Source organism: Acipenser ruthenus, chromosome 45, assembly GCF_902713425.1.
Source record: "Acipenser ruthenus chromosome 45, fAciRut3.2 maternal haplotype, whole genome shotgun sequence".
NCBI lineage: Eukaryota > Metazoa > Chordata > Actinopteri > Acipenseriformes > Acipenseridae > Acipenser > Acipenser ruthenus.
In genome coordinates this window covers 4,040,905-4,068,533 of record NC_081233.1, presented here as the reverse complement: position 1 = coordinate 4,068,533, position 27,629 = coordinate 4,040,905, and the positions used below count along the sequence as shown (strand labels likewise).

The following is a 27,629-nucleotide window of genomic DNA, read 5'->3' as shown; positions in this document are numbered from 1 at the left end:
CAAGACTCAAATACTCAAAACAGCTGAAAGTCTGGTAAAGGCAGATTAACTCAATATTGGAGCAACAGATCCCAGAGCCTCTCTGAATGATTGAAACACAATGAAAAAGAATTGCAATGATATATGAATATATATATATATATATACTGTATATGTATATACAGTTGTCCCTTGTTATACCGCCCCGCCTTTATAACGCCACCCTTGCATACCGCCAGCAAATGTCACCAATATATAAACTATGCTATTTTCACCCGTTATATCGCCACCCCGCTGTCTGCCACCCACCAACTTCCCAAGCCAAGCAAACATAAATATAAGCATTGTGGTTTCCCTCATTGTAGCGCCAGCGAAATAATCATGGCCAATTAAAACAACAAAGTTATGCAGTTAACCTTTGACTCGCTTTCCTAATTCATTGTTAACTGAACGTCCATACGAATGTCATCAACACTCCCGCTCCCAAAGCAAAACAGAAAGTACAAAATGGCGAGTCGACCCTACATTTAACACCAGAGCAAAAGAAAAAAATCTGCATGTATGCATCTGAAAATAAGAAAGCAAGTCACAAATGTTTTCTCGCCTAAGTGAGGCATATACTGTTAATTGAAGGACAATTGGAGACATTTTAATGGATAAAAACAAATGACTTACCTTGATGGAACGGGTCGATTCCTTTAACCTGAAAAAGTCTTGACGCAGTTTAAAATAAGTGACTTTTATAAACCACAGTAAATGTTAAAAAATGTACGGTAAGAGGTTTGTTTGTTTATATGGAAGTTTTTCACTAATGAAGGATGCCTCAAACTAAAGCATCAATTATGTAAACAGCAGAATAGTTTTTTTTTTTACTTTGTTTAAAATAAGTGTTTGCCTGTACATATTCAATGTTTTTTTTTACTTAAATGTATATATATATATATATATATATATATATATATATATATATATATATATATACACACACATATATATATACACACACACATACACACACTGCGGATGTCTCAGAATTATTTAATGCTAAATTCAGATAAAACAGAGGTCATGCTAGTGGGCTCTCAGAACCAACTAAAAAATGTGGGATGTTCAATAAATCTTAAACTACAAATAAAAAATGTGGGAGTCATCTTTAATGCTGATCTGTCATTTGAGACTTTATATATTAGGGAAGTTACAAACATATCTTTTTACCATTTGAGAAATATAGCCAAACGTAGACCAATTATTTCTGTATCTGATGCCGAGAGACTAATTCATGCCTTTGTTTCATCTAGAATTGATTACTGTAATGCACTTCTCTCTGGTATCTCAAAAGGTGTGCTGTCTCGCTTACAGCTCGTTCAGAATACCACCGCTAGAATTCTGACTAAAATCAGGAAAAGTGAACATATTACCCCTGTTTTAGCCTCTTTACACTGGCTCGCTGTGCAGTATAGAATAGATTTTAAGATGCTGCTGTTAACCTATAAAGCCCTGAATGGATTAGCACCTAGTTATTTGCAGGAGTTACTGACCCCGTATCATCCAAATCGCATTCTTAGATCATAGGATGTGGGGCTGCTGGTTATTCCTAGGGACAACAAAATTAAGACGGGAGGAAGGGCTTTTTCATGCAGAGCCCCTAAGTTATGGAAAATGGATTCCTTATCTTAATGGGTTTTAATGTAACTTAAAAATGTGTTGTGTAAATGTAATTTTTTTAAAACGTACTATACAGTGCTTTGTTATACCTTTGTATGAAAAGCATTATATAAATGTAATAAATAAATCATTCTGTTTCCCGACAACCACCACCCCCTTGCAGGACTGTTTACTTGGTTCAGCCCGCTGTATCCTGTTCCAGTGCCCCCTACACAGCTTTGATGGTTCAGCCGAGCTGACGGTCCATGCCAGACTTTGGAACAGCACGTTTCTGGAGGTATCTAGAACTCTTCATACTCACAGTAGCATTAAAAACGACATCCTCCTAGAATATATGAATACTTGAAAATAGTGTCTTTTCACGTATTAGTGGTAACAGTACTGGGCTGTATTTACAAAGCTTTAACTCTGAAGCTATACTGTAGATATAATAAATAGAAACTACAAAAGCAAGATTCCAAAGTGAGATCTCTTAAAGTATTATAGTGGCGCGGTATAGTTAGAGTTGAGGAGGCAGTTTAATGCTAAACCCCAATTTCTGTACTTTAATAATTGCCCCTGTTCAATAGATTTGCACGAACATTTGGATGTGTGGTCCCTTTGGTTAGATATCTTGATGTGAGCCATTTCATTCTGCTCAGATATTCGGATTCTGAGATCCAGATAGTGAACAAAAATAAATAATCTGTGCTTTTTGCTGTGTTTTGCTGTGTTTTTTTTTTTGTTGGTCTCCAGCTCCAAAACGGTTTGGAATTTTTGTTTGACAATTTTAGGGTACAATGGGACTGGCCCACAATTGTGCCATTGTCTGATTTGTTAAAAAAAATATTAATCTGTTCCTGAGTTATAGGGATTTTACATTTTGGTTCTGAGCATGCTCAGTACAGCTTTTGCAGTTAGATGCTTGATCTAATCTTGGGTCTAATCTTCTTTTGTCAGAAAAAAATCTTTGTTCGTGAGGCAGACATTTTTATTTCAGTTTAAACTCATAAAATAATAGATCTTTTATAAACCATGACATGTCTGTATATAATACCTTGTTTCCACGATTACTATTTCCATACCATGTCAGCGTGGTTCTTAAACAGCACAGTAATGGAAGCATGACAAGCTGTCCCCACGAAATATATAAATCTGTGTAGAGAACAGAAATTACGCAATACGGACAATGGTAACCATGGTAACACATGGTATTGAAGACACGTCAAGATGGATATGTTGAATCGTTTTTTGTTTGTTTGTTTGTTTTGTTTTTAGCGATGGTTTCACATTGCTTTTTTATATTAAAAACACGTATAGGAAACAAAGTCATAAAAGACAACGTAAAGCCCGCTATAGAAGATTTACATTGTCATCAGAACAATATTAAGTTATATAAAGCTAGATTGTAAATTCACACTGGTTTTGCATAAACACTCTTTAACAATAACATTTTGTTTAAATGTAATTTAATTATTGATCTTATTTATAGAAAATGTATGAAATAAAAATATCACTTAACTATTTACATAGGAGGTAGCAGTCTCATGGACAGTATTGCATGATAGCAAATTTTACTAACTTTTAACTTTACTAAATTTTACTTAAATAACACTATGTAACACAATTTTTGTTCCTGGGTAGTAAGTGTTATTTCCTAATTGCTTATGCCTCAAAAGTATAGAAAATGGCTATAATTCCCCACAAACTTTGCTTTTGTGACCAGGACAGTGATATTTTGAAATTTACCTATTTCCAATGAGAAAACGGGCGAATTTGTGTCTTTTCGTTCACATAAAGTCAGAAAAAAACAACATATGAATCCAAATTAACATGTATTTATACTAAAGTAATACAAAAATGACTACAAAAGATTTAGAAGTGAGTACTTTTCGAGATTTACGATTATACTGTCAATCACTTTCACGAATCAGCCCCCAAATGTAGTCTCCCATCATGTTCTCGTTATACTGTCCTTGGTAGCGGCATTCAAAGTCCAGTATATCCTGGTGGAAGCGCTCGCCTTGCTCCTCCGAGTACGCTCCCATGTTCTCCTTGAATTTGTCAAGATGAGCATCAAGGATATGGACTTTGAGGGACATCCTACAGCCCATTGTGCCGTAGTTCTTCACCAGAGTCTCAACCAGCTCCACATAGTTTTCGGCCTTGTGATTGCCCAGGAAGCCCCGAACCACTGCGATAAAGCTGTTCCAAGCCGCTTTCTCCTTACTAGTGAGCTTCTTGGGGAATTCATTGCACTCCAGGATCTTCTTTATCTGTGGTCCGACGAAGACACCGGCTTTGACCTTTGCCTCAGACAGCTTAGGGAAGAAGTCTTGAAGGTACCTGACGTTGTTCCTCCCACTTGACGTTGTTCCTCCCCACAGAGAACTCGGTCCGCTCTGGCCAGTCCCGCCTGTGGTAATGCGCCTTGGTGTCCCTGCTGTCCCAATGGCAAAGATAGCAGGGAGACTTGGTAAAACCGCCTTGGAGACCCATCAGGAATGCCACCATTTTGAAGTCTCCTATGACCTCCCAGCCGTACTCATCATACTTCAAGGCGTCCAGCAAGGTCTTGATGCTGTTGTAATCCTCTTTGAGGTGCACCGAGTGAGCCAGGGGAAGACGGGAAGACGGGTACTTGTTACCATTATGGAGAAGCACGGCTTTGAGGCTCCTGGATGAGCTGTCAATGAAGAGGCGCCACTCATTCTGGTTACAGGCGATTCCGATTGCCTCGAACAGACTGGTCACATTGTGGCAGAAGCAGAGCCAATCTTGACGGGTGAAGAAGCTGGAAAAAGGTTGGTGACGCTTCCTCTGATCTGCGACTTGCACACTTTCATCCAACAAGTTCCACTGCTTGAGCAAAATGCGTCTGCTGGATGCTTGCAGCCTCTTGATGCCATCTCAGAGAAATGCAGATATGTATCCACTTAGGCAGCTGGAACTAAACTGAACTGGTGGGCTTAAGGCCCCTGTATTTATACTACTATTTATATTACTGGAAAGTTCTAGAAAGTTCTAGAAGTTACTCAAAGTTTACTCAGCACTGAATCTATCTGGAATGTTCTGGAAAATAGGTAAATTTCAAAATATCACTGTCCTGGTCACAAAAGCAAAGTTTATGGGGAATAATAGCCATTTTCTCTACTTTTGAGGCATAAGCAATTAGGAAATAACACTTACTACCCAGGAACCAAAAAAAAAAAAAAAAAAAAAATTGTTACACGGTGTTATAAAACATGGTAACCCATGCTAAAAGCATTGTATAATAATAGGAAAAGCATGGGGGGAAAACTGCAAAAATACCATGGTAAACTACTAGTGAGGTAAAGTGACACTTTTATTCTCCTAACTGCAGCATCAGTTGCTTTTGGAGGTTATATTCTCAACATGTTTTTATCAACATTTTAATTTTAAAATCCTCCCACAGAGTTCTTTGTTTGTTTACCAAAATTTTTTTCTGTTTCGTTACACATTCTTGCACACCCCCCTCTGGCTCTGGGCAGCACCGTGCCGTGCCAGTATCAGATACGAAAGGATGCTGGCACAGCATGGTGCTGACACGCCAGGGCACGGTATGGGTTTTTACAAAATTCATAGAAACAATGTGGCCCGCTTTCATAACTGTGACAGGACAATGCCAGTGCTGCAGGTTTGTGGAAACGAGGTATAATTGGGACTCCATAAGGCAGACTATAACATTGTCTTTTCATTTTGTGAGCGGGAAATGTATTTATTTTATCATTTAAAGTCTTTTTTTCGTCACACCTCTCATGAAAAAGGAATTCTCACGAAAAAAGCAGCTGTTCTGGCAAAAATAGAAGTACTCTGGTGAAAAAAATAATTTAGAATGTCATTTCTTTTGTTGTGAGGGGGAGCTTATTTCATGAGGTTCTTGCGTTCTCGCGAAAAAAGATGTACTCTGTGGACAGCCACCGCCGAGTCCTTGGGAGAGGTTTGCCCGAGACAGACAGCAGTTCCTGGGGCAGCAGTGTGAGGTACCTCCCTTACATTTTAATTGCTGATGTCTCAGCAGCCTCTGTTCGAGTTAGAAAGACAAGACCCCTTATTGTCTGCGCTGAAAAATTCAGAGGTTGTTTTCTCTTGGTTTCTTTATTATTATTATTATTATTATTATTATTATTATTATTATTATTATTATTATTATTACTCGTTTCTGACATGTTTTTCTCAGCACATCTCCTCCTACAGCTTTCAGCTGATCAACTTGATATTCGGCACAGCTATTGCACTATATCTGTATGTTTATGCTAATGGTTTTATTACCAATCGGACTTACGGTTTTGGGGGTCTCGGGCTGAGACCCCCAACAATTCTAACGGCTATAACTCAAGAACCATATCATGTAGAACTGTTCTGCTTGTAGCTGTCAATTGTCTATATATACTGAATAAGTGAAATACTGTACTGTGTGTACTTTATAGAAAACCTTTACTTTGAACTTTGACCTCTTTTTGGGGGGGTTACAGACTGCAGATATACTCATGTTTACTATTGAACACATATAGGAAACCAACTAAGATTTTTTGAGGACTTTTTTGAGGATGCAACATTGAAAATGGATAACAGCAAAGCATACGACATGGTCTATTTAGATTTCCAGAAAGCTTTTGACAAAGTCCAGCATAAAAGATTAAATCTCAAACTGAACGCAGTAGGGATTCAAGGAAATGCATGCACATGGATTAGGGAGTGGTTAACATGTAGAAAACAGAAAGTACTGATTAGAGGAGAGACCTCAAAATGGAGTGAGGTAACCAGTGGTGTACCACAGGGATCAGTATTAGGTCCTCTGCTATTCCTAATCTACATTAATGATTTAGATTCTGGTATAGAAAGCAAACTCGTTAAATTTGCAGACGACACAAAAATAGGAGGAGTGGCAAACACTGTTGAAGCAGCAAAGGTCATTCAAAATGATCTAGACAGCATGCTCGGATATAAAGTAAAAAGTGTTGAATTTAAATCAAAGGAAGTAATGTTAAAACTTTACAATGCATTAGTAAGACCTCATCTAGAATATTGTGTTCAGTTCTGGTCACCTTGTTACAAAAAAGGATATTGCTGCTCTAGAAAGAGTGCAAAGAAGAGCAACCAGAATTATCCCGGGTTTAAAAGGCATGTTGTATGCAGACAGGCTAAAAGAATTGAATCTATTCAGTCTTGAACAAAGAAGACTATGCGGCGATCTGATTCAAACATTCAAAATCCTAAAAGGTATAGACAATGTCAACCCAGGGGACTTCTTTGACTTGAAAAAAGAAACAAGGACTAGGGGTTACAAATGGAGATTAGGTAAAGGGGCATTCAGAACAGAAAATAGAAGGCACTTTTTTACACAGAGAATTGTGAGGATCTGGAACCAACTCCCCAGTAATGTTGTTGAAGCTGACACCCTGGGATCCTTCAAGAAGCTGCTTGATGAGATTCTGGGATCAATAAGCTACTAACAACCAAACGAGCAAGATGGGCCGAATGGCCTCCTCTCGTTTGTAAACTTTCTTATGTTCTTTCCAAAAATGTCTTGGACTTTGACCTTTGACCTTTGACCTCTGATTGATGGTCAAACTGGACAATTCACGGTTTTGACAGTGTATATATCTCCTAACACACTACAGATAGAGTCATGTTTACTATATAACCTGTATAGGAAACCAATTATGCCCTATCCAGAAATGACCTTGACCTTCACTTGCCTTTTAAACCCGGGATAATTCTGGTTGCTCTTCTTTGCACTCTTTCGAGAGTAGCAATATCCTTTTTGTAACGAGGTGACCAGAACTGAACACAATATTCTAGATGAGGTCTTACTAATGCATTGTAAAGTTTTAACATTACTTCCTTTGATTTAAATTCAACACTTTTTACTTTATATCCGAGCATCTTGTTGGCTTTTTTTTATAGCTTCCCCACATTGTCTAGATGAAGACATTTCTGAGTCAACATAAACTCCTAGGTCTTTTTCATAGTTCCCTTCTTCAATTTCACTATCTCCCATATGATATTTATAATGCACATTTTTATTGCCTGTATGCAATACTTTACACTTTTCTTTATTAAATTTCATTTGCCATGTGTCGGCCCAATTTTGAATGCTGTCTAGATCATTTTGAATGACCTTTGCTGCTGCAACAGTGTTTGCCACTCCTCCTATTTTTGTGTCATCTGCAAATTTAACGAGTCTGCTTAATATACCAGAATCTAAATCATTAATGTAGATTAGGAATAGCAGAGGACCTAATACTGATCCCTGTGGTACACCACTGGTTACCTCGCTCCATTTTGAGGTTTCTCCTCTAATCAGTACTTTCTGTTTTCTACATGTTAACCACACCCTAATCCATGTGCATGCATTTCCTTGAATCCCTACTGCGTTCAGTTTCAGAATTAATCTTTTATGTGGGACTTTGTCAAAAGCTTTCTGGAACTATAAATAAACCATGTCGTATGCTTTGCAATTATCCATTGTCGATGTTACATCCTCAAAAAAATCAAGCAGGTTAGTTAGACACTATCTCCCTTTCCTAAAAACATGCTGACTATCTCCCAGGATACTGTTACTGTATAGGTAATTTTCCATTTTAGATCTTATTATAGTTTCCATAAGTATATAATAGATGTCAGGCTTATTGGTCTGTAGTTACCTGGTTCTGTTTTGTCTCCCTTTTTGTGGATCGGTATTACGTTTGCTATTTTCCAGTCTGTCAGTACAACCCCTTTGTTAAGAGACTGTTGCATGATCTTGGTTAGCAGTTTGTAAATAACTTCTTTCATTTCTTTGAGTACTATTGGGAGGATCTCATCCGGCCCAGGGGATTTGTTTATTTTAAGAGCTCCTAGTCCTTTTAACACTTCTGCCTCTGTTATGCTAAAGTTATTTAAAAAGGGTAGGAACAGGTTGACATGTGGGGCATGTTGTCTGTGTCCTCCTTTGTAAAAACTTGTGAAATAGATACGCAGTGTTCCGATTCAAGCATTCAAAATTCTATGGGGGCTCCCGAGTGGCGCATCCAGTAAAAGGCGCTCCTCGCAGGATGTGCCCTATAGCCTGGAGATCGCTGGTTCGAATCCAGGCTATGTCACAGCTGACCGTGACCGAGAGTTCCTAGGGGGCGGCGCACAATTGGCTGAGCGCTGCCTGGGTAGGGAGGGCTTAGGTCGGCAGGGGAATCCACGGCTCACCGCGCATCAGCGACCCCTGTGGCCGATAGGGCGCCTGTGGCTCTGCAGCGGAGCCGCCAGATCTGTGTTGTCCTCCGGCACTATAGGTCTGGTAGCATTGCTGTGGATCTGCAGTGCGAAAAATGACGGCTTGGAAGGAGCACGTTTCGGAGGACGCGTGTTTCAGCCTCCGTTTCCTGAGTCGGCGGGGGGGTTGCGAGCGGTGAGCCGGGGATACAGATAATAATTGGGCATGCTAAATTGGGGTGAAAACCGGGGTAAAAATAAAAAATTTGCGATGACTAAATTTTAAAAAAAAAAAAAAAAAAAAAAAAAAAAAAAGCATTCAAAATTCTAAAAGGTATTGACAATGTCGACCCAAGGGACTTTTTCGACCTGAAAAAAGAAACAAGGACCAGGGGTCACAAATGGAGATTAGATAAAGGGGCATTCAGAACACAAAATAGGAGGCACTTTTTTACACAGAGAATTGTGAGGGTCTGGAACCAACTCACCAGGAATGTTGTTGAAGCCAACACCCTGGGATCCTTCAAGAAGCTGCATGATGAGATTCTGGGATCAATAAGCTACTAACAACCAAACCGAATGGCCTCTTCTCATTTGTAAACTTTCTGATGTTCTTATCTGTATTGTTCTTATCACTATTTTAAATATTGTTATAACCTGAATTAGCATACCAATGCAGTTGATGTATTTTTAGCTGTTTAGCAGTAGTATTTATAACTATTAATTCAATCATAACTGTTTCTATGATTGTCAACAATGGTTTGCTTGCTAAGTTGGTATTTCAGTGGAGATAGACTTAGTACAGAGAGTAGTGTACAGAGGGTAATTGACTTGAAATATACCACGCAGTTGACAAAGCTAACCCAAACCAATACTTTAGTGCAGCACAGAAACCAGGCAAAGAGGACACAGTTGGAAATGATGTTGAGATTCAGGACAGAGGAAAGGATCCACTCTTTTTATAGAGGGTATGGAATGGGTTGGGATCTTTTAAGACCTGAGGAGATGCTATAGTACTGGACAAGCATTGGTGACTTGTGTGACTTATTCTTATGTAAATTTGAATGCTAAACAATCTCTCTCTCTCCCTCTCTCTCTCTCTCTCTCTCTCTCTCTCTCTCTCTCTCTCTCTCTCTCTCTCTCTCTCTCTCTCTTTCTCTCTCTCTCTCTTTCTCTCTCTCTCTCTCTCTCTCTCTCTCTCTCTCTCTCTCTCTCTCTCTCTCTCTCTCTCTATCTCAGGATTTCCCATCAGTCAGTGCTCTGGAGCTGCTGGTCAGGGCCAACATCACTGTAAAATCCACAATTAAACACCTAGAGCTGAGAAACGCTGCTGCACAGGTACAGTGTGTCCCATGTCTTATTGAGCACAATTATTTTTTATATTGAATTGTTATAACTTTTATTTATTTAAAACATTTGCTCTTGAGACACAGCTCTCATTTACAGGGGGATCCTGGGGGGCAGCAGTCTCTCAGACTAACAAATACAGTTACACTCCAGCAGCCACACATAATCCAGTCTCTCAGACTAAACATTACAAATACAGTTACACTCCAGCAGCCACACATAATCCAGTCTCTCAGACTAAACATTACAAATACAGTTACACTCCAGCAGCCACACATAATCCAGTCTCTCAGACTAAACATTACAAATACAGTTACACTCCAGCAGCCACACATAATCCAGTCTCTCAGACTAAACATTTCTCATAGTAACATCAAAGCAAAGTGTAATAAAGCATAGTTGAAGCATGTTAAAACAAAGGTGAAGCACAAAGAGGTATGGTAAACAATGGTAAATACATAGTATGCCTGTGAGAAATTGCAATGGTAAACTTTTATAAGGAATAATACAACTGAGTCGTGTGTGATCCCAAAAATTGGCTTAGAATTGCCTTAAAATTGCAAAAACACCTGCTTTAGTAGATAATATAACTTTTGAGACATGCAAACTGACATAACTACAAGTAACAATAATTAATAACAAATAATGTGTACATCAATAAGAAATGAAACACAAAACCAGTTAAACCAATTACTGTAGAATAACAGAATAATACATACGTAAATAAGTTAGGAGCCAAACACCAGACACTGTAAATATAAATGTCCAATTAACAATATTTAGAAATACACTGGTTGATAACTATAATATAATTGAAATGCTTCCCCTTAAACAGAGAGCCTCCACACTCCAAAGCTCTCCCACTTTCTACTCCTAATCAGTCAATCACATATTGATTAGGTAGACCAGCTGCACACCTTCAGCCCTTGCGTACTTTATTTTTAAAATAACCGTTGAAGATGAGGACTTAGTATAAAGAAAAGTCTATCACAGAGGTATGCTGTACATACAAATACATACGCGTAATCTAATAGTGATAGTAAAACGATGTCATTCCTATTGGTGCGGTTGTAATGATAATCTTTCTTACAGATCTCAGTGATGGTCTATCCAGAGCATGCTGTCTCAGATCACACTGGAGTCCCCTGGTGGATCATTCTGATTGCAATCCTCGCTGGGATTCTGATGCTGGCTCTGCTCGTCTGCCTGCTCTGGAAGGTAAAATAAAAGCTCCTCCCACAGCTTCTCAGCAGTGACTTTTCTTCTAGATTTGCTTGTGGATTGGGCTCTGCAGATACTCCAAGATTTTCCAAGTAATTCCATTTCATCAAGTATTAATAAAACAGAAAGAAATCTCTCAGAAGCATGTTTAAGCAAGTGGCTATTTGCAGTGATGTGAGGAAAAACATATCAAAACTATTGGGAATATGTTTGAATAACAGTCAATGGCAATGGCAATGTGGAAAACACGGGAGACAGCAAAGGAAAAGTATGGGGGTCTTGAATGCTTTAATTTGCACTGCAAGAAGCCATTATCTTATCATCATGTATTTGTACTTAATAATGTGTACATTTCAAATGAGGATAGGTATCATGGTGTTTTACAAGTTAAAAAGATTTCTGTCTGTTTTAATTAATACCAAATTAAAACATGTTAAAGATAGTTATTAATTGTAAGTAATTGAACAGCCCTGTGCTTGTGTCCTTGCTATTTTATCTACTTGTATTTTTAATTCTCCACAGTGTGGCTTCTTTAAACGAACAGAGAGACAGCCTCACTATGAAACAGAGTATTATCGAGCTCATCTCCAGCTGCAGCCCTCTGAGGCTGAGAAACAAGCTTTCGACCAGAACTAGAGATATTGTGGTAACGCAGCACGGGTCTGCACTGAGCTTGCTGTGCTGTGTGTGTGCGGAGGGAAGTACAGTAGCGAGGGGGATCACTAGACAATGGTAGGGGTGCACTAGGGGGGTTGCTGTGCTGTGTGCAGGGTGGGACAAATCACTTTGTAGGCTGGTGGCCATTTGGCCACTAGCTTTCAAAACATGGTGGTCAAATGAACATTTATGGTGGCCAACATTTTCAAATGGTGACAATATGAGGAGGTGGGTATATTTTGCACACACGTTGCTTTTGCATGCTTTGTTTTTATGTAATTAATGTTGTTTATTCACTTTAAATTGTGAGAGGGGAACTACATCCAATCGATGTGCCAGGGAGCTAACTACATGCAATTCCAGAGAGCTATGTGCATTAAACGCTAGGGAACTATTTATTGTGTGCATAACATGCCAGTGAGTGAAGTATATACATACAATGCCAGGAGACAGAACTATATTAATCAAATGCCAGGGAAGATAACTAATGTATATAACAATTACAGGGAAGAGAACACATTGCTTTATTTTTCAGTTACTGTCATATTTAGCAACACAAAATTAAGCAACACAAAATCAGATTCTTAAGAAACAAAACCAATGCAGTTTCTAACAGATTTTACTTCTGCTCACTGCTTGAAGTTTAAATTGCCTTTATTGTTTGTATTCGCGTCTAGGCCATCCCCTCAGACTGGGCTTGCGTCTCGGCTTCTCTACTTCTATCTCCAGCTGCAAAAACAAAACAGAGGGTTCTTTCATGTCTTTAGGTCGCAACAGGTCAAAGAAAATAGGGGCTGTATTTTTTTCAGGTTAAAAAATGGCTTAGTTCATGGCATTTCACCATCTAAAAATAGGTATTTCAAGATGCTTCATGATTAAACATTTATTAATGAAGACAAATAGCATTGTCACATTTAAATTTGACCATTTTCTGTAGTTATTATGCAACAGATGTTCCTAAATACTGAAATGCTTACCTAAAAAAAGAAAACCAATAAATGCCAAATTGTATTTAATTTTTACCCAACTATCAGCGGACGACTCAATGCAGCACAAGCATACATGGCTGCAGCACTGGCTCCTTCCACCAGATCCTCTTATTTCACCGGCTGGACCACCTATTTGACTTTCTGCTCTCAAAGCAGGACTAATCCGACCCCATTCAACCAGGACTGGATTTTGGCTTTTATAGTACAAAGGACTCTTTACATCTTGCAACAGCTACAATCAAATCCTGTCTGTCAGTAATACAATATCAATTTCAATTACCTCCCCAACTTTCCTATCAATACCAGCTGTCCATCTCCTCCTGCACGGAATCTCTAAGAGCTCTCCGACTGCTTCTCCTTCTCGCCTGTCTATCTCTATTGAGCAATTTGATTTCAATCCTCCATCAAGGCTGCTTCTCAACATTTGATGACCTAACAATGGAAACTGTATGCCTTACTGCATTTTTTTAAAAGATGCTCATCTTGGATTCCTACATTATCCTCTTTCTGCACATTTCCAAAACGGATCCGCTCCGGCAAGGTCAATTCATTCACCTATCAAAATTTAACTCTCCTCTATGCCCATATGCTTCCATGCAGAAATATATTGCAGAACGCAACCCCATTTTGAATTCTGACCCCCTCTTCATCGATTCAAGCCAGACTGTTATATCCAGACATTGGTTCACATCTCATCTGTCCACGTTGGTTTCTAGAGCAGGACTTATCCCACAATTCTGTACTCCTCATTCATTCCGAAACAGGGCAGCCACTTCAGCAGCAAGAGCAAAGATTAACCAGCATCTAATTAAAAAATATGGGGCGCTCGACCTCATCAGCAGTTGAATCATACAAAAGATCTTCCCCATCTGAGATATCTTCTGCACAGCAGTCTATTGCTAGTATGTCCGGATTGGGGATGACCCTACCGCAAGGACCACCAAAGGTTTCACCCTAAAAAGAGAGTTTTTTTTTTTTACTTTCCACTAAGCGGAGGGTCTTCACATAGTTAGTAGGGAGCCAGTTACTATCCCTCTTTGTTGTGTTAAATGTTTTCTTTCTTTTTTTATATGCATTGGCGGTTCTTTTGTTTGTCTGCAGTCGTAGGAATCTTTAGCGGGAAGCCGGGGGTCCATCCTTTTGGGGGGTTCGTGAGTCGCACTTCACGACCTTTGTGCAAGCTACATTTCCTTTACCTACCGGGGGAGGTTCTCTCAGTGAGTCGGAGTCGCAAGCCGGGGATCTAAGCTTATTCTAGCTAACCTCACAGAAGGAGCTCTCCCTTCGTAACTCGAGGCAATCTTCTCATTTCAGGCTCTCTGGGAGTGCCTCTCCGTCCCAGCTTCGGAAGTCTGTAATTCACCTCATCGAAGGCAGCTCTCAACGAGCCAAAGTCCCACTTTCTTTCTTCCTTTCAGATTCTCAAGCCTCTATTAATGTGCAGGGGATCTCTCCTGTGTGTCTGGACCCCCTTCTATATGTCGGGCCTTAGCAAACGGCGGGCCCTCTCTTATATGTTTTCAATCTTCACTAACTCTATGTCCCTGCCCTTGGAATCAGCCGCATCACGACGCAGCCCTTTCATAATCTGCAGCCGTGACCTCACCACGACTTGGACCTCATGCTGCACAGGGCTTGGGCCCAACGGTGGGCGGCTCTCTAAGAAGTCAGGCGACATCTCTGCAGGTAGCCTGGCTCCCGCCCCGTGAAATTACAATTTTTAAAAATAAATACAAATAATAATAATAAGATTGTGTTTATAAATGCCTGCTGGAAATACATATAAAACAGAAGAAAAGCACAACACACATTATGTAAAGGACACTATTTTATTAATTGTTACATAAAAAAAGTATCTGCTGTGGCAAAGTGGTAATGACGTGCAGGTGAGTGCAGTGCAGAATAATTACACAGACAGACGTTGGTACAGGTGCAAGGGTGTTTATTTAATTTAGTAAATGTCCAGAGCCTCAAGGCAAAACCTATAAATAATAATAGTGCTGGAAGTGATACAGCGGCGTGTATCACTTCTAATTTATAATCCCACGGGTTTGACCCGCAACCCCAAAGTCCCGTTCCGACACCCACACTAAACACGAACACAAAGACAGTGCGTGATTCAAGTGCTAAAAGGTGCAAACACAAAGACAGTTCCGGTAGTGAAAGGTGAGAGGTGAAGTCCGGGTTTTTCGCTGGCCTGCGGCTGCAGCTCCGGATCGTGCTCAGTAATCTTCTGTGACAAATAACACACAAGACACACAGTGTTAATACACAGACACAAAACACTCACGGTTTACTCACAGCACGGGCTCCTTCTCGGTTAGTTAACTTAACCATATGCAAAGGAACAGATCACTCAAGCCATGCCCCCTATTTATACCCTCGCCCATGACCCCGACGTTAACGAGCGCATCCGCTCCTCCAGTCCTCGGATGCCATGCCGCTTACCGTCTGGGTCACTGAGCTCGGGTGCCATGGCTCCGCCCCCTTCCGAACTGACCGACTTCCATCTACCCTACGGAATAAATTGTCGTGCCATTTCATTAAGGGTACTCTGTTCCTCGTATACCGTGCTCTCACAGGTCGAGAGGGAGATCTAACACTAAGACTCATTCGATCTCTGTCACACTGCATGGCTGCCTTGTTGATTTAATATGATAATTTCTCAACTTCTGTGCTTTTCAAGTTACTCTTTCAATGTCATGTTGTGTATTTTTGGTGCATTATTTAAAGTATGAAGTTCGCTGCATGTTTATCTCAGGAGCTGCTCATTGATGGCAGTCGCTGCGTGTTCCCACAGGAGCTGCTGAATCGCCATGAACCCACTTTGACAAAATCAGCAGAGCACGTGCTGTGACTGGATAAAGATCACTCTGCACATGCACACAACAAGCAGGGGGCACTGAATTATATGGGAACCGAATTGATACTACACCGGGTGTTTTCATGGTGGCATTTTGCCTTCTGCCGATTCACAACAAAGATTTGAATAATAATAATAATATCAAAACAATTGTTATGTTGAAAAAGATATTTCAGTACTACATACTGTATAGCGCACAGGAGAAAGCAGTTGATTAAGGGTGTTCATTAACACTTTAAACAATTACTAGTGCTAGTGTAATTTATTTTAGTATTTCTTATTCCTGTTGCAGACATTTCTATTGACTGCCTCTTTTTCACGACAATAACACCATATACATAACATGTACAACCAAGGATACATTTTAACTTTAAAACATAGGAGAGTGTACCAAACATCAAAACAATAGAAACCAAACAAACAGAAACATAAAATAAAAGCAATTCTATTGACTGCTTCATTTCAATCACAGCTGCTTCACTGTTGTAACAGCATGCTTGTATTTGATTTGCATGTTGTACAGAATCATTCCTAATTATGAATTAATACCAATCTTTGCTGGATAGTCCTCAGGGAGTGTCATTGGATCTGGCTCACCTGAAGAAATATACACCTGTAGGGCTGGCCTTTGTCCTCCAGGGGCCGCTAGTTTACACCCGCTGTTGAGCTTCTGGGAGTCCCTGACCTCCACTTCTCCTGAGCTGTTGTGGAGAGGACACAAATCAAAGTTAAAATAACTGGTCACTCATTTTAAATTTAAAGTTTAAGGTTAATACATTGCTGGGAATGACTTTTGAAAAATCCAATAGAAGGAACATATGTGGAGAAATATTGATTAAGACAACATTGATCATATTGCTCCATATTGAAGCCTGTTGTGATTGCCACACTTTTAAACTGTTTAATTGTGTGTTTTGTTTCAGTGTGGGTTCTTCAAGCGTGCACAATACACAGACACAGTCCCGCAGTACCATGCAGTGAAGATCCCTAAACAAGACAGACCTCAGTTCAAAGATGAGAAGACGGGAACTTTACACAAGAAAGAGTGGGCGACACACTGGAGTGACCGAGATGGGGCATGAACAGTTACAAACACACACACTGGAGCAAGCAGACAACCATGACACAAACACACACACTGGAGCAAGCAGACAACCATGACACAAACACACACACTGGAGCAAGCAGACAACCATGACACAAACAAACACACACACTGGAGCAAGCAGAAAGACCATGACACAAACACACACACTGGAGCAAGCAGACAACCATGACACAAACACACACACTGGAGCAAGCAGAAAGACCATGACACAAACAAACACACACACTGGAGCAAGCAGAAAGACCATGACACAAACACACACACTGGAGCAAGCAGAAAGACCATGACACAAACACACACACTGGAGCAAGCAGAAAGACCATGACACAAACACACACACTGGAGCAAGCAGAAAGACCATGACACAAACACACACACTGGAGCAAGCAGAAAGACCATGACACAAACACACACACTGGAGCAAGCAGAAAGACCATGACACAAACACACACACTGGAGCAAGCAGAAAGACCATGACACAAACACACACACTGGAGCAAGCAGAAAGACCATGACACAAACACACACACTGGAGCAAGCAGACAACCATGACACAAACACACACACTGGAGCAAGCAGAAAGACCATGACACAAACACACACACTGGAGCAAGCAGTCAGTACATGACACAAATACACAGATATCACAAATAACAGTATGTACAGAATAATACAGAACAATTGGACTGGCGGTTCTCCATATATATGCGGAAATGTGTGACAACAGATGAAAGGATGGAGAGACACCCCATATATCCCCAGAATCTGATACTCAATTGATGCTAAATAATGTTAAAACCATGTTTCATGACAACTGGATTAGCACTTCTCCAGATACAGATCTATTGATATCCATGTATAGGCTGGTAAGGTTCAGGTGGTGGTCTGAAAATATGCTTGGATAACGTCGATGCAACTACAGATTTTGCTATACCTGCCACTCTCAGCTTATGTGTGGGTTTGTGACTGTGTGGACCCTCCTGTTGTAAATGAGAAGCTTCTTCTCAACAAAGTTGATCCTGGTGCAGTATTTTTTAATAAAATACCTTTATAAAATAACTACTCCTCAGCATTCAACAACATAACCCTGACTGCAGGCTGTTTCACTTCATACATGGTAAAGGCTGCTACATACTTAAGTAATGCAACCACCAGGGGGTAGTCTTGGAGCTGCGACCAGCTAGAGCTGAGAAACGTCCATCTTTAAGTTTCTAGACCACTTTGGATAGCAGTAACTTTCTAACTGTTTATTGTACAGTAAACGGTTTACCATGGTATTTTTGCAGTTTTCCCCCCATGCTTTTCCTATTATTATACAATGCATTTAGCATGGGTTACCATTCCATACCTTACATTAATTTGGTTGCTCTTCGCTGGACTGTGGTGTCCAGAACTGGAAACATTGTGAGGTTGACTTGTCAAACTTACTACCTGTTCAATGCAGATCTGTCTAATTCCTATCCTTGGGACAGATGAGCGTCCTTTCGAAGCCACGCCCACAAGTCAGTTTTAAGGCACTTGATTCGTTTTGACAAATCTAGTGGTTCTGAAACTTTTACTGGAGAATATCACTGAAGAAAAGCACATTTCAAGGGTTTGATAGAAGAGTTTCTCTTGCTGTATGTGTCTTTTTACACAGGCAATCAGACAGGAAACCTCATTGAATGACAGCAATGGCCCATTTCCCATTCAGTTATACTGCTTTCGTTTTTGCAGCTTCATTATCAGTATTGTGTGTTTGTTCAATGCTAGACCTGGCCTCTTTAAACTCAATATCTTGAGCAACTACTAAAAAAAATACGACTGCCTACTGATCATTTGCACATAGCTTCAAACATCTAAATCAATGCTGTGTATGTAGCAGCCACACAGGAGCACTCACCAAGGGGTCCCAACACCACCACTAGGGGCACTAAAAACTCAATTTGAAAATACTCAATTTACTAACAAAACCAAATCAACAGGTTCGTTGAATAGAGGTAAAGTGACCAGAGATAGCAACAGAGTGGAAGAGGCAGAATAAAAGTCCAAAAAGTTTTATTACAATAGTCTCAAAGTTACCTAAAAGTGGGTTCAAATAACCAATAAAATCGATCACAGTTTTAATAAGAGAAAGGCATTGAAATAAATAAAGGCATCTAAAAATACATGTATTCAACAGGAAGGGTCCTTAGACCAGGGCCTAGCAGCCAGTGCACTTCTCACTGAGGGATGGTGGACAGATAGAAACAGATCTCCCCAGCAAGGATTCTACAACAAAACCAAATGGATCATAAACACACACAGGGGAGCCACTGTATTAGAAAAGTCAGCAGCAGCATACAGGGGTCCCCAAGAATTAAGGGTTAATTTAATGTTAATAGACTGGCAGGACTTCAATATTAAACGGAAAGAAAACACACAAAAAAAACTATATAACTATCTTGTCCTCACCCACACTGGTTAGTAACTCCCACCTTCTGAAAACAAAACCACGCCAACTGTAATAATAATAATATAATCAAAAGAAATATCGAAACAACAAAAATCATAAAATATAGTGCACTCAGAAAACAAAAAAAAAACTTGCAAAATACCAAACTATCACTTAACCAACTATAGTGTTTACAAAACAACAACCACAATAATAATAAAAAAGAAATAACCAATTACCTTTACGGTGCGCTGAGGGCAAGCCCTAAACTGAGTGACCTGCTTTGACAAAGAAGAAATGTCTCCCCCACCCGTAATTGCTGGCCATCAAAAAATAGAAAGGCTTTCCCCTTTTTAAACCAAATGAGAGGAGAAGGACACAGCGTTTAAATAATAAGCAAACAAAAGGTGTGTGTCTCTTAACCTGATGCTTTAGTGCTTTGATCCAACAAAAGCAAAACTTATGAGACCGGGAAGTAACCACACGTCTGTCAGCTTTATTCAATACGCAAGATTTCCAAATGCAAAACACTTTACTTTTAGAATTATACTCACACGGCTTTAACTCTGCAGGACGCTGACAAAGCACGTCTTCCGAACACTCTCTACAGCGGCACATTGAATACCCAGTCCTAGTCCTAGTCCTAGTCCTAGTGCCACACCTACCGTCCCTTCTTCTCTCTGCTGTCTCCAACAAAGAATAACTAATAAAACCAAAAAGGACACTTGCAGTAAAGCAACTTACAACAAAATATTTGAGAGAAGCCTGGTTACCTAGGAGAACACAGATTCCAATCCCCTTATCAAGTAGCCCTGCTACATGTGTGTTTATACATTCTGGGTTAACTTTATATTGGGCTGAGAATGCTGAAGAGCACGGAGGCTGCTACACAAACATTTGCTAATAAGAACATTAAAAAGTTACAATCAAGAGGAGACTTGATCTCAGAATATGTTTAGTTGCTTCTATAAAATACTCCAATGTAAGAATTTAAGAACATTAGAACATGTGCGAGCAGAGAGTCCATTCGGCCCGTCTGTGCTCATCTGGATTCTAGCAGCCAGTGACTCAACGGCAATAACGTAGCTTAGTAACGAATTTGATCTCCTTTCCACTCTAAAAAGTGCCTCAAATCTGTCAATAGCAAGCTCTGTGGTTGAGAGTTAAGAAGCGGTCTTATGCTGATGTCAGTGTTATTAACTGACCAGCTGCTAGGAGGAAATCCATTACATTTTCCACCCTCTTAATCAAAGCTCGTCCCTAGACTCAAACACAAGAGCGCATCCACCCAGTTCTAAATACATTTCAATTGCCTAGATTCAAATAGCTCTTCTTGGAGGACAGTGCAGTTGCTTATCAGCTGTGCAGGGTGACTGTTACACTGTAACCTGAGTATGTTTTCAGGAACTGGAATGGTTATTTTTTCAGACTGGTAACTAAATGTGGAACCAGATTACATTTTATGTGAAAAAAAATTACATAGATACTTTTACATTAAAAAAAGGACAACTGCAAATGTATGATGTGGAAAATGTTTCAACAGTGCAAGTCAACCCTGCCACGTGAACACGCTTTCATACGAAGTCAGAGGAGGGAACGAGGGGGTTCCACAGCTGGATCTTCAACGAATATTTCGAGCTGCAGCCTGACCAAACCGGAAAAAAAAACCTCTGTAAAATGCAAACCGTCCCTGAAAAGTAACTATTTGTAACTGTATTTAGTTACACTTCTTTCAAATTAGTAAGTTATTATAACTAGTTAAAACACATTTTCAAGTAATTTGTTTAACAAAGACTTGCACCTTCAACTCACTCCACAGAACATGTATAAAGTGGGCAATGTGTCCACAGAGGAACATCCTAATGATGGGTTTTCTCTCTGTTTGTTTGTTATGCAGCAGTGTGTTTTAGGCGTGCATGCATTTTCATTTGCAAATGATCCTCTTGGTACTAAGTAAGAACTACTATGATTGCTTTGTATTTATGGATATATTTAAGAATGCAAATTAAAAAAGAAAGCAACTGGTTTTGTATTTTATAAAATGTTAATAAAAATCTTTTTTTTTTTTTCTCAGCCAAATTAGTGTGATTCTGAAAACAAAAGCTACCCACCCCAATGGCTAGTGTCTGGATATCCTGAGGGGAAACACAAGCACTGGCCCGAGGCAGCCAAGCACAGATCCACCACCCCCCCTTTACCTAAATGGTGTCATTTAATTGACTAAACTTTTATCTACACGACCAGCCAATCACAACCAAACATTCTATTGTACAGAGTATGGCACACTGAAAAGATCAATGTAGTATGATGAAAAATATTTGCTGCAATATAAGCAACACAGGATACAGCAAAAGTTCTCTAACACTTTAAATACAATGTATTGATTTTCTCAAAACTGGTCAAACCAATTCTAGGGGTGCTTTTACAAACCCCAATTGACGCTTATCTTGGACTATTTTATGTATAGTAACATTGGGTATTCCAGGATTAGTGCTGAATGGGGTTTGTGAATCCTTAGGAAAGACACAAAAACATTGAATCTTGCACTAATTGTACAACCAGAATGGTTTTAAACTGCCAGTTTCAATTTCTCAGTACAGCAAATTGAAAGTTTAAATCCACAGAGTCTTAGCTGTGTGCAACTTCCTCTTTCAATTAACTGAAAAAGAGGTTCACAGGTTATTATCAGGCATTGGTAAATATAGGAAATGAAAAATAATACCAATCTACTACTTCTTTTCACTAACTGACTCAAAGCAATTAGAGCTCAATGTTACAGGACCCTCTAAGTGGTAAAGAGACAACAGACTTTTCAAATAAATATATTTCCGCAAAGGGATGGGCACTTTTATTGTTCAGAAACAAAACAAAAGATTTTTCTTCTTTTTCAATAAAGAAAGTGCCTCATTTAGGCAAAACATAAAACAGTTTTTCCTCACAGTGACCTGGACTTTTCTAACAGTAGGTTTTCAGTTCTGTGCTGCATTATACAAGCTTATTTCTGCTCTGTACCTTTCTCAACCTTTTCTGATGAGTAGCCTCAATTCACAAATTGCAACACACCCATCTTAATAGATCAGGGACGATTAAACAACAATATGGTACCTTTTAATGAAGGACAATTCTTGATTTAATTATTCAGTGCAGAACAAAAAAGTTAGGTTAGTTCAGGTTAAGGGTAATCATGAAAACTATGAAATAAGGTTAATTTGGTACGCTTTTTTGAAAATGTACGGGCAGTTTCTTCCTACAAGCTAGAATGATAAACCTTGTTTTCATATCTGCTGTGTAACTACAGTTGGGCGGTTCTTCAGGCTCATTTGTCCATGAGCACTCTGTCAGATTGAACAAGTCATTGCTCTTATACAGATTGTTATGCCGTTTGTCAGGATAGTGGCTACCTCCTGTTCTACATACATTTATAACCACGTCCTCGTCAGAAAATACAAATGTGTTCCGTCGTTTGCATGACCCGTGATCAGTAAGGTTTCTGTTCCTTATTTGAGCTGTGCAGAAATTATTGTCGCCTTTTGCGTTCTTGGGTGCAAGGTGCCTCTTTCGGAAATCAGCGAAGGTTGAAGTAAGGCCCTCGATTCCACTTTCCTCTCCCACACAGCTGCACAGGAAGGCAGAAAAGGAACCAGTGACACTGGGGTAAGCACCACTCATGAAGGACTGAGGATCACCCTGTCCTCTGTGATCCTGCCAAAGAGTGAGCAGGCAGCCCTCCATCACTGTGAAGAAGCTGAAGGCTCCATTCCATCTGGATCCCACCTGGATTTTGTCTCTGAAGGATGGCAGCTCCAGCTGCTTCTCATTCTCAGAGTGGAGAACAGCACAGGTCTTTGGTGTTCTGGAGCTGAGAGACTGACTTCTCATGAATTGGCTGCTGGACTCAACCAAGAACATCAAAAAGAGAAATTTGACCATCCTCTATATCAGCAGAACCTGCAGACGAGCCATCACAAAACAATTAGTGGAACATCTTTTCTTTCATTTCTTTTTAGAGTTCTCATAATAAAATGGTTCATCTGTCTGCCTGTCACACATGGTGAACGCAATAAGTGCCTTGATTTTGTCTTATCCAAATGTTAATCATACATCCTATAGACCTTTCAGATGTGATTTTATACACATATTTTATTTGGTGATTATGGGGATCCTCTGTATGTGCTTGCCATGGTCTTGATGACAATATTAATGTACCCCCCTACCCCCCCTTCTACAAATACTTCACTTTACACTTTTCTGGTGGGAACTAGAAGATATGTTTCTTCTAAAAGTTTATATATATATATATATATATATATATATATATATATATATATATATATATATATATATATATATATATATATAAAATTTGTTGCTTTACATTATTATACAGTCCCTATAAATCCCTTAAGTGTGCTACCTTTAATTAGTACATTCATTAGTACTTCAAACACATCGGCTATGTCATTGGTACAGACTCATTTATAAAACCCTATTTGGGAAATCACCCCTCTATTTAAGAGAATTGTTGACTATATCGGTCTCCTATGACAACCTTCGATTCAGCAATTTGATTAGTTTAATTGTTCCTCGTGTTTTTACTGCTGTTGGGCATAACTCATTCCAATATGCAGCTGCTCACGATTGGAATGAGTTACAATCAAGGCTTAAACTCCCTGGTTTTATCTCAGAGGGTGTTTTCTTTTCTAGACTTGAAGCTCTTTTCCCTGTTTCATGTGCTTGTCAAAGCAGACGCTGATTTTATTATTATTGTTATTATTATTATAATTATATCTTTATTGATTTTGTATTGCTGTAATGTCTCTAACTGTCTATGTATTGTTGTTTGTTGTATTTATGTTGCCTCTTGGCCAGGTCGGCATTTTAAATGAGAACTTGTTCTCAATGTCTTTACCTGGTTAAATAAAGGTTTGAATTGAATTATCTAGAATATCTAGAAATGTATTAGCTTGCAGATGCTGGGATTGTGTAACGTTAAGAAACACACCTCAATGTTCCCCCTTACGGGAAAATCGCAGGACAATTGCCCCCTCTACAATAAATGTTTTACAGTGCAAAACTGTGACCAGCGTGAACCAAACGTCTGACACACAAGTCACTTGAACTGCATGCTGATGAAATGACAGCTTATTCATTTACAAGTTTATGCCCTTTTTTGGCTGCAGTGCTACCCTATTGCCAAGATAATCTGTTGAATACACCAATTGAAAGACACTGAAACATAAGTATAGAATATCTCAATTTTGTAATAACACTGGTTAATGCAAAATGTAATAACAATGTATATCAGGTAACAATGTATTAAAATAAATGCTGTTACCGAAGCTACATAAGGTACATTTAGAAAAACCACTTCTCCTTTTGCCATTTTATATATTCACTGTGGGTTAGATCCTCAAAGCTATTTACAAATCATTTGTGCTATACACACAGTAAAGATACCGAACCAGAAATAAAATTAAATTAAAAAAAAACATTTATAGTTTATTTGTTTTAGAAGTTTATAGGCCCTATAGTTTTCTAACTAAAAAATAAATCACCAAAACTCTCCCTTTATTTTTTAACTAACAATGTAATAACGAGTGTATGATTAATGATACATACCAAACCTTAAGTAAGCCTTTCTTCCTGTTTTTGTCTTGAGAAACTGTCACAGAAACTGTTTCTCCTCACAACCATTTTATACAAAACCCCAAACCAGACACGCCTTAGACCACAAACTGTAACATTACCTCACAGGCAAATGTATCAACCCCTTTTCTTTTCTCAAAAGGCTTGGATGATTTACTTGAGTCAAGAACAATTCTTGAACAATTTGTAATGTAGACAGTTAGGTATAGACATAGGAATTATCAGAAGTTGTCTGTGATGTTCCACAGGGCTCCATTCTAGGTCCCTTGCGGTTTTTATTATATAAGCTACCGTTGGGTGACATTATCCGCAGACATGGAGTGAACTTCCATTGCTATGCTGATGATACCCAGCTAGATTTGTCCCTAAAGTCAGGAATTTCTTCTGCGGGGTGTTATTAGCTATTTGCCTTACGGACGTCAAGCATTGGATGTCACAGAATTTTCTAATTTTGAATTCAGATAAAACAGAGGTTATGCTAGTGGGCTCTCAGAACCAACTAAAAGGAAATGTGGGATAACACAAGCTCTACCCTTGCAGTCCCTTATCAAAACTTAAACTAGAAATTTGAGACGCATATTAAGGAAGTTACTACATATTAGTTAAAGAATTAGTTAAATCTTTTAACTCATGCCTTTATCTCATGCCTTTGTTTCATCTAGAATTGATTATTGTAATGCACTTTTTCTGGTGCCCCAAAACATGTGTTATCCCACTTGCAGCTTGTTCAGAATACCACCGCTAGAATTCTGACTAAACCCAGGAATGGTGAACATATTACCCATGTCTTGGCCTCTTTACACTGGCTCCCTGTGCAGTATAGAATTGATATTTTGCTGTTAACTTACAAGGCCCTGAATGGATTAGCACCTAGTTATTTGCAGGAGTTACTGACCCGGTATCTTCCAAACCGCACTCTGAGATCACAGGATGCGGGGTGGCTGGTTATTCCTAGGGTCAACAAAAGCAACACAGGAGGAGGCAGGGCTTTTTCTGTAGAGCTCCTAAATTATGGAATGCTCTGCCTTCAAGTCAAGACTAAAAAAAACACTTTTATAAAATGGCTTATCTTAGTGTGTTTTAATGTAACTTTAAAATTGCTGCTTTTGTATTATGTGTATATTGTAAATATGTTATTTAAATGGTCTGATTGTGGCAGTTGTATGTGTGACATGCTATACTAATATATTGTGGTTGGGTATTTTTTCTGCTATGTACTGTACAGTGATTTGCGATAATTTTGTATAAAAAACACTATATAAATGCAATAAATAAATCAAACCACCATCTTGTCACATTCTGGATGAAGCCCAGAGCAAGAGATGTACTTTAACACTACTTCCAGTTTTTGCCCCACCCACTTCAGATGACGTAGGCCAAGTATGAGTATTGGTTTCAATGTACGAGTTGTTTACAAGTAATGGGTTCTCTGCAGACACCTAGTCGTCACTGCTCTATTAGAGCCAGGAGCTGATTCAGTGCATTTTATTTTTCTCCAAATAATGAGTAAGAACAAACTTACTTGTGTATTACTTATAGTATAGTCAGAAAAATTCTGCTCTTCTGTGCTGCACCCTGCTCCCCTGTGCTGTACCCTGCTCTCCTGTGCTGTACCCTGCTCCCCTGTGCTGTACCCTGCTCTCCTGTGCTGCACCCTGCTCCCCTGTGCTGTACCCTGCTCCCCTGTGCTGTACCCTGCTCTCCTGTGCTGCTCCCTGCTCCCCTGTGTTGTATCCTGGTCCCAGGCAATCCAGGCAAAACAAGTTGAAGAAGGGAACTATGACAAAGACCTAGAAGTTTATGTTGACTCAGAAATGTCTTCATCTAGACAATGTGGGGAAGCTATAAAAAAAAGGCCAACAAGATCCTCGGATATATTGTGAGAAGTGTTGTTAAAGTAATGTTAAAACTCTACAATGCATTAGTAAGACCTCACCTAGAATATTGTGTTCAGTTCTGGTCACCTCGTTACAAAAAGGATATTGCTGCTCTAAAAAGAGTGCAAAGAAGAGCAACCAGAATTATCCCGGGTTTAAAAGCCATGTCGTATGGAGACAGGCTAAAAGAATTTAATCTATTCAGTCTTGAACAAAGAATACGCGGTGATCTGATTCAAGCTTTCAAAATCCTAAAAGGTATAGACAATGTCGACCAAGGGGACTTTTTTGACCTGAAAATGAAACAAGGACCAGGGGTGACAAATGGAGATTAGATAAAGGGGCAATCAGAACAGAAAATAGAAGGCACTTTCTTACACAGAGAATTGTGAGGGTCTGGAACCAACTCCCCAGTAATGTTGTTGAAGCTGACACCCTGGGATCCTTCAAGAAGCTGCTTGATGAGATTCTGGCATCAATAAACTACTAACAACCAAACGAGCAAGATGGGCTTAATGGTCTCCTCTTGTTTGTAAACTTTCTTATGTTCTTATGTAAACCATGTCGTATGCTTTGCAATTATCCATTGTCAGTGTTGCATCCTCAAAAAATATCAAGCATGTTAGTTAGACACGATCTCTCTTTCCTAAAACCGTGCTGACTATCTCCT

General features: G+C 39.4%; 1 protein-coding gene and 1 long non-coding RNA gene across 6 annotated transcripts in view; one reads left to right on the top strand and one right to left on the bottom strand.

Moving 5' to 3' along the window:
* LOC117401129 (integrin alpha-7) overlaps nt 1-18,082 on the top strand; it is a 138,416-nt gene extending 120,334 nt beyond the window's left edge. For 3 of the 5 annotated variants that reach the window (XM_059013486.1, XM_059013490.1, XM_059013487.1), the window contains 4 exons: nt 1,808-1,921; nt 10,078-10,176; nt 11,278-11,403; nt 16,839-18,082. In XM_059013486.1, the coding sequence (XP_058869469.1) occupies nt 1,808-1,921; nt 10,078-10,176; nt 11,278-11,403; nt 16,839-16,997 (498 nt within the window). In that variant the 3' untranslated portion in view covers nt 16,998-18,082. Of the gene's footprint in view, nt 1-1,807; nt 1,922-10,077; nt 10,177-11,277; nt 11,404-11,928; nt 12,067-16,838 lie in introns of all 5 variants that reach the window. The other 2 variants (XM_059013488.1, XM_059013489.1) reach the window with 2 other exon arrangements.
* Nucleotides 18,083-22,253: 4,171 nt separating this feature from the next.
* On the bottom strand, nt 22,254-25,086 carry LOC117400861 (uncharacterized). Its single transcript, XR_009319778.1, has 2 exons — nt 25,056-25,086; nt 22,254-23,384 (listed from the first exon to the last, which is right to left on the bottom strand). It is a non-coding gene; the product is annotated as an uncharacterized LOC117400861 (long non-coding RNA).
* Nucleotides 25,087-27,629: the final 2,543 nt, after the last annotated feature.